The sequence below is a fragment of the Thunnus thynnus genome, chromosome 18 (genome assembly GCF_963924715.1).
Source record: "Thunnus thynnus chromosome 18, fThuThy2.1, whole genome shotgun sequence".
In the NCBI taxonomy this organism is placed as follows: Eukaryota; Metazoa; Chordata; class Actinopteri; order Scombriformes; family Scombridae; genus Thunnus; species Thunnus thynnus.
This window is the reverse complement of record NC_089534.1, coordinates 789,098-796,962: the sequence shown is the minus strand read 5'-3', so window position 1 is coordinate 796,962 and position 7,865 is coordinate 789,098. Positions and strand designations below refer to the sequence as shown.

General features: G+C 40.7%; 1 protein-coding gene across 2 annotated transcripts in view; it reads left to right on the top strand.

Moving 5' to 3' along the window:
• The window catches only part of LOC137169472 (NLR family CARD domain-containing protein 3-like), a 50,219-nt gene extending 42,730 nt beyond the window's left edge, over positions 1-7,489 (top strand). For both annotated transcript variants that reach the window (XM_067572692.1, XM_067572691.1), the window contains exons 13-14: positions 6,058-6,104; positions 6,333-7,489. In XM_067572692.1, coding sequence (XP_067428793.1) covers positions 6,058-6,104; positions 6,333-6,901 — 616 coding nt within the window. In that variant the 3' untranslated portion in view covers positions 6,902-7,489. The remainder of the gene's footprint in view (positions 1-6,057; positions 6,105-6,332) is intronic.
• Positions 7,490-7,865: the final 376 nt, after the last annotated feature.

The following is a 7,865-nucleotide window of genomic DNA, read 5'->3' as shown; positions in this document are numbered from 1 at the left end:
AACCAATTCAAAAATCAACATACTTGAGGCTCTGGGATCAAGAAGCAGCTCTAGAGTTTCTGATGGGATGAACTCTTATTTGAGAAAAGGAACTGCTCAAAATGAAACATCAGCTAAATTAAATCCACACACAAATGAATATTTACCAGATCAAGTGCAGCAAAGACAGAATGTGTTGATAGAAACTAACTCTTCTTCCCAGCAACAGGTTGTTAGACCGAAAGAAACAGCTCACGGACCATCCGTTCGACCTCATGATACAACCCATCTAATACAATATTCTCCTCAAAGGCAAAATGTACAGAGTCGTATGCAGGGGTATGTTCGCACTACACCCCCTGTATTGAATGATGGCAATCAAGGTGATATGTGTAACCTAATACAGAGGCAAAATGACATCACTGCTCTCCTGGCTCAACAAAGTCTCTCTTCTACTTTACCACCAAGAGTCATTCCTGTTTATGATGGTGATCCTTTACAGTACGAAGTTTTCATCAGGGCATTTGAGAGAGGAGTGGAAAAAAAGTGTGATGACTACAGCGACTGCTTGCATTTCCTAGAGCAATATACAAGAGGGCATCCAAAAGACTTAGTCCGCAGCTGTCAACATCTGCCCCCCGCCCAGGGCTATCAAAGAGCAAAAGATCTGCTCAAAGAACATTTTGGTAATGAACATAAGATTGCCACTGCATATATGGACAAAGCATTTGCCTGGTCAGTGATCAAATCAGAGGATGTGGAAGCATTGCAAGCATTCTCACTGTTCCTCAGAGGTTGTTGCATTGCAATGGAACATCTCACCTATATGGAGGAAATGAATGTTGCTTCCAATATGAAGACCATCCTTCTGAAACTGCCTTACAGGCTCAGAGACAAGTGGAGAAGTAGAGCATGTCAGTTACAGGAGCAGCGTGGACACCGAGTTAGATTTCCTGACCTGGTAGACTTCATAGAGAGACAAGTGAAAATACTATCAGATCCACTTTTTGGAAACATTCAGGATGCTAAGCCAGCTGCAACTGTCAAAAGCTCTACTAAAACAAGAGAAAAGTCAAGACCTAGAGGAAGCAGTTTTGCAACAGCTGTAACACCGGTAAAAACATCAGTACAAGAAAATTTGACAACAAATGGAATGAAAGGAAATGTACCTACTACCAATTCTCAAAGTTCTTGTTTGTTCTGCAACAAGAGTGGTCACACATTGGGGCGGTGTCCACAGATCAGGAAGAAGATGCACAGAGAAAAAATAGACTTCTTAAAGGAGAAGGGAGTCTGTTTTGGATGTTTAAAAATAGGACACATGAGCAAAGACTGCAAGAGTCGTTTGACTTGTGATGTGTGCAACCAAAATCATCCTGAAATACTTCACATTGAACAAAAGGACAAAGGAAAAAAAACAGAACATACAGAACAGAGTGAAAAAGCAACTGGGAGTAATGCTGTTCCCTCACCTCATACATGTGGGCATATTGGGGCCGGTGATGAAAACTGTACCTTTTCCATTGTACCAGTACAAGTAAAGAGCCAAAAGGGGGACACAGTGTTGCAAACATATGCATTTTTGGATCATGGAAGTACATCTACCTTTTGCACAGAAAGCTTGATGAGAAGGCTGAACATAACAGGGCAAAGGACCAATATTCTTTTACATACCATGAACCAAGTGAAGCCTGTGACCAGTCATCATATCTCAGGTTTGGAAATATCTAGTCTGGACAAAGACTATTTCATTCAAATATCTGATGTGTTCACACATAAAACCATGCCTGTTTCCCAGCTCAACATTCCCAGACAAGAAGATCTGACACAATGGCCTTACTTGAAGGATATCAAGATTCATGAAATAGACTCTGGCATTGACCTACTCATCGGGACAAATGCTTCAAAGGTATTGGAACCTTGGGAGCTGGTCAACAGCCAAGGGGATGGACCATATGCTGTGAAGACCCTACTGGGGTGGGTCATCTATGGTCCCCTGAGAGGAGACAAAAGCATAAGGGATGAAAATGGCTGCCCTGCTGCTGCTGTCAATCGAATATCCATTGTAAACTTGGAGGAGGTACTGGTCAAACAGTACAATCATGACTTCAGTGAAGGAACCAGCAAGGAAACAGAGGAAATGTCTAGGGAAGATGTAAAATTCTTGGACATTGTGAATCGCTCAGCAAAAGTGACAGATGGACACTACTGCCTAGATTTACCTTTCACACAAGAAAAGCCCAGCATGCCAAATAACCGTTGCATTGCAGTGCAGCGCATCCAAAGCCTCAAACGCAAGTTTGCCAAGAATAAGAAATTTCATGATGAATATACATCTTTCCTCACAGAAATGATTGTCAATGGTTATGCTGAAATGGTACCAGTCGACCAGCTGAATCGAAGCGATGGAGAACTCTGGTACATCCCACATCACGGAGTGTATCACTCAAAGAAAGGAACCTTAAGGGTAGTGTTTGACTGTGGTGCAGTCTTTAAAGGAACATCACTTAACTGCCAATTGCTGCAGGGTCCAGACCTTACCAACTCACTCATTGGAGTTCTCATCAGATTCAGACAAGAGCCGGTTGCTTTGATGGCTGACATCAAAGCAATGTTTCATCAAGTCAGAGTATCAGAAAAGCATGTTGACTATCTGCGATTCCTGTGGTGGCCCGATGGTGATGTGCAGCAAGATCTTGTTGAATACCGGATGAAAGTACATCTCTTTGGAGCCGTGTCGTCACCAAGTTGTGCAAACTTTGCATTAAGGAAGACTGCTGATGACAACAAAGGTCACTTTCCATCAGAGGTAACAAACACAATAAAGAACAACTTCTATGTAGATGATTGTTTGAAATCCCTGCCTTCGGAACAGGAAGCAGTTCAAATGGTAAGAGACCTGACTGCTCTCTGCAAAATGGGAGGATTCATGCTGTCAAAGTGGATCAGCAACAGCCGTGCTGTATTGGCATCCATTCCCCAAGAAAACCGAACCAAAGAGACTAAGGAGTTGGACTTGGACAAAGACAATCTGCCAATGGAAAGAGCCCTGGGATTGCACTGGTGTGTTGAAACAGATGTCTTCAAGTTCAAAATTGCTGCACAGGAACGACCATACACCAGACGTGGCATCTTGTCCGTAGTCGGCTCTATATACGATCCTTTAGGATTTGTAGCACCATTTACTCTGCCAGCCAGACTGATTATGCAGGAGCTCTGTAAGAGAAAACTTGGATGGGTTGAATACATACCCCAAACCTTCTTGCATCGGTGGACAGGATGGCTAGCAGACCTTCACAAGATGGCAGAGTTTAAAGTAGACCAGTGCATGAAGCCCACAAGCTTTGGTCAAATCAGATTTGCACAGCTACACCACTTTTCAGACGCCAGTGAAAGTGGCTATGGTACTGCCTCATATATAAGACTGGAAAACTATAACAGAGAAGCGCATGTTGCATTCATAATAGGAAAATCCAGAGTGGCACCATTGAAACAAATAACGATTCCCCGAATGGAGCTCACAGCTGCAGTCCTAGCTGTCAAAGTTGACACAATGCTGCGAAAGGAATTACAGCTTCAATTGGACAAATCCATCTTCTGGACCGATAGCACAACGGTGCTTAAATACATCAACAATGAAACCAAACGCTTCCAAACATTTGTAGCAAACAGGACCTCTTTTATAAGGGATGCTACTGATGTATCACAATGGAGATATGTTAACACAAAGGAAAATCCTGCAGATGAAGCCTCTAGAGGACTAACAGCAGACCGCTTCTTGAGCTGCAAAAGATGGATCCAGGGACCAGATTTTCTCTGTAAGCCAGACAGAGAATGGCCAAAACCTCACTTGGAATCTGCAATCTCTGCTAATGATCCAATGGATCTGGAAGCACTCACACCAAACCATCTTCTTCTGTTGAAGCCTAAGCCAATACTACCACCTGGACTCTTTGTAAAAGAAGACTTGTACATCAAACGCAGATGGAGACAAGTGCAGTACATGGCAAATCTCTTTTGGAAACGGTGGACACAGGAATACTTACCTCTTATCCAAGAACGACAACGGTGGTCAAAGGTGAAAAGAAGCTTTGCTCCAGGTGACATTGTTGTGGTGGTTGATTCTACTGCACCACGAGGCTCATGGCTAATGGGCAGAATACTGGAAACTAAACCAGATGCACAAGGACTTGTGCGCACAGTTCGACTACAGACGAAGAGCAGCATCTTGGAAAGACCAATAACAAAGATATGTCTGCTCCAAGAAGCCGAGACCTAAACGGCAAGAAAAAAAAATAAAAGAAAAAAGAAGACTGAAGAATCAGTAAAGAAGATTAATGCCAACACATAGTAGATGCATTTTTTGAAAATTGTATATGTAATGTATAATGGATATGGCACCTTTTTTATTATTTATTGGTAATTGTTTTGTTATATACTTAAAACAATTAGGGGCCGGTATGTAGGAGCCATTTATGTTGATTGTTGGCATGTCATTTGTTTAGTTATAACTTGCAGTATTATTTTGGACACTGGGTGGCGGTCATGAGATGCACAGGGTTGTATATTTAGGGGCATAGGTGACAGGAAACGGGAGGCACAGGCAGGTGGGGCACATACAGTTCTTACCAGATCGGGAACAGACGCACACTACAGCTGGCAGGATAGAAACCCGGTATGTTCATGACATGTACAAAGACTTCAATAAAACAACAAACTAAACGGCAGCCAACGGACTGGAAAATCTGTTCTTGAATCTGCGTAAGATCACTCCTAACTTAACCTACCTGTGTAGTAATGGTAAACTGGAAAAACAGGAAAAGAAAGGACATCAAAAAATGAAAATTGCCATTACAGTGTGTGTGTGAGAGAGAGAGAGAGTGTGTGTGTGTGTGTGTGAGAGAGAGAGAGAGAGAGAGAGTGTGTGTGTGTGTGTGAGAGAGAGAGTGTGTGAGTGTGAGTGTGAGTGTGTGTGTGTGTGTGTGAGTGTGTGTGTGTGTGTGTGTGTGTGTCGGTGATACAATTTGATACAGTTTTGTGTAAAATGACAGCGGCGTGCTAATAGCTCATCTGGTTACATTACACTGGCTGTTAAAGCAGCAACGTAGTCTTTCCTGTCTCTCTTGTCTCACTTGGCTTCCTCAAAAGTTTTCCCCGCGCCACTGTCTCTTATTTTCCTTAAGAATCAAAGATTGGTTACCAGAATTAAAGAACAAGCGGTTGTCCTCCTACAGTGTCCCTGAACTCATCAGAGGAGAGTCCATCTATTATTTAATTAAACATGTATTTATTGTTCATTCTAAAGAAGTTCACTTGTATCATTTAGAACTTTCTAACTTGTTGTTGTTGCTTCTTATTGTGTCTTTCAACTATTATTATTATTATAATTATTATATATTCAAACCAAATAAATGAAAGCCTTAAAGGTTCATTTATTCTCTGACTCTGAAATCTTGATATTGAATTATTGAAGTCAAGTCAGTTTTATTTATTCAGCCCCAAATCACAGATTTCCTGTTTGACTCCCTCAGAGCCTCAAGTTGGATTAAATGACACATTACAAGTTGAATTTTGTAGTTTGACTGATCTGTTAAGAGGTTACTGTAGTTATGCAGTGATGTTTAAAATAACTTTATTACTTGTCATTGATGTTTTATTTAGATATTATTATTATTATTATTATTATTATTATTATTATTATTATATTTTGTATAATTGCATTAAAATGTTTTGCTGTCTTATAGCTGCATTTATTCTCTGATAACTTAATTTTCACCTTGAAGTAAAGTCTCCTTTAATATTGAAGTCATGACAGGCTCTATCCTCAGCACAACATGCAGAGGTCAATATTTAATATTCTGATTCATCATGTCTGAGGACATATTTGTACATCACATCTTCTTCTTCACGTCTTTTCCTCTCAGACTTCAGTGAAAGAATCCAGCAGACAGTTGAGACAGATGAGTTGCAGCCTGTTTCTGTGTCACTCTGACAAACTGAGGAGCACTGCTTCATGTTGAACAGCAGTTAGGACTCATGTTGGATAGAAAATCATTCTGACTGTGTTTCTTCCTCCAGGTTGGACCATGGTGGAGAGCTCAGGTTAAAACCTGGTCTGAAGAAGTGTAAGTGTGGATTTAATTTGATTCATGACAACTAAACAGCACACAGTCAGTTTCTCTTTAAATACAAAGTTGGTCTTTGTGGTTTTTATTCATTAAAACATTACTGATAAAATGTGTCATTAAACTTTATAGAAATGAACAACAGATCAGAACTTAAACAGAGAATAAATCCATCAGGTGTGTCAGATGATAAACTGCTGCTGTGTTGTTTCTTCTTCTCTTCATCAGATTTCTGTGAACTCACACTGGACACAAACACAGTAAACACAAACCTCAAACTGTCTGACAACAACAGGAAGGTGACATATGTGAGAGAGAATCAGTCATATCCTGATCATCCAGACAGATTTGACTTCTGTCCTCAGCTGCTGTGTAGAAATGGTCTGACTGGTCGCTGTTACTGGGAGGTCGAGTGGAGAAGAAGAGTTCATATATCAGTGACTTACAGAGGAATCAGCAGGAAAGGAAACAGTTATGACTGTTGGTTTGGATTTAATGATCAGTCCTGGAGTCTGAGATCCTCTGATGATGGTTACTCTGTCTGGCACAATAAGACAAAAACATCCATCTCCTCCTCCTCCTCCTCCTCCTCCTCCTCTGTCTCTAACAGAGTAGCAGTGTATGTGGACTGTCCTGCTGGTACTCTGTCCTTCTACAGAGTCTCCTCTGACACACTGATCCACCTCCACACCTTCAACACCACATTCACTCAGCCTCTGTATCCTGGGTTTACAGTCTGGCCTGGTTCCTCAGTGTCTCTGTGTCCTCTGTCTGAGGAAGAGTCTCCTCCTGTGTAGACAAACAGTCACACTGCTGACTGAAGACAGCTGCTGAAATCACTGTTCACTCTGTTCACCAGTGAACAACAGAAACTGGAAGTGACAGCAGCTTCCTGTGTTTAAATGTTGATGGTGGACGAGGTTTCACTCTGGTTTCATTTGGATCACTGACTGCGCTTTAATGTCAGAATATTGTTTCTATTAGAAGTAGTGAAATGATCTCCTCTGGGCTGAATTTATGTGTAAAAACTGTGTTGACTCTGATTGACTTCAGTAAAGTTTTCTTGGAGCAGCATCTAGTAGCTGTTAGTGGCTGTTAGTTATTCCATTTTATCAGGATCTTAAAGTGAAGTTTTTCCTGAAAATGTCCAGCAGACATCCCAGTCTGTTTGACATCAGCTCAGTTTGTGTTAAATCATGAACATCAACATATGTTTCTATCTGATGTAATGTGTCTGACATGTATGTATATAATAACATGTATGGGTTGCTTTCCTTTAGTTTTTCTTGCCTCTGCAGGTGATGTAAATATTGTCTTGTAAGCTCATGTTTGCTGGGCAGCTTTGGCTGTTTTACACTTGAATAAAAATATTCATTCACTACTTATTCAGAGAACATCACTTGTTTTTTACATGGATGTGTAATGTTATACTACTTCTACTACTACTACACTACTTGTGTTTTTCTCTCATTAGAACATTTATGACAGAATGAATTCAGCAAACATGATCTTTACAGATGTTACATATATTTCTCACATTGTGATGTTTTACAGTCCTTCTTTATTTGACATTGTTGTTTTTAATCATTAATTAATGTTTAAGATAAAATGAACAAAGAGAAATAAAAAGAGTCTGTCAGACGTCCAATACGTTTTCTCAGGAAACAGGACTGAGTTCACCTGTACTGAAACATCTGGCCCATGTTTCCTGTATGTTGGTTAGTTTGTGGTGATTTGATGAAACACAGCTGTGTTTGGGAA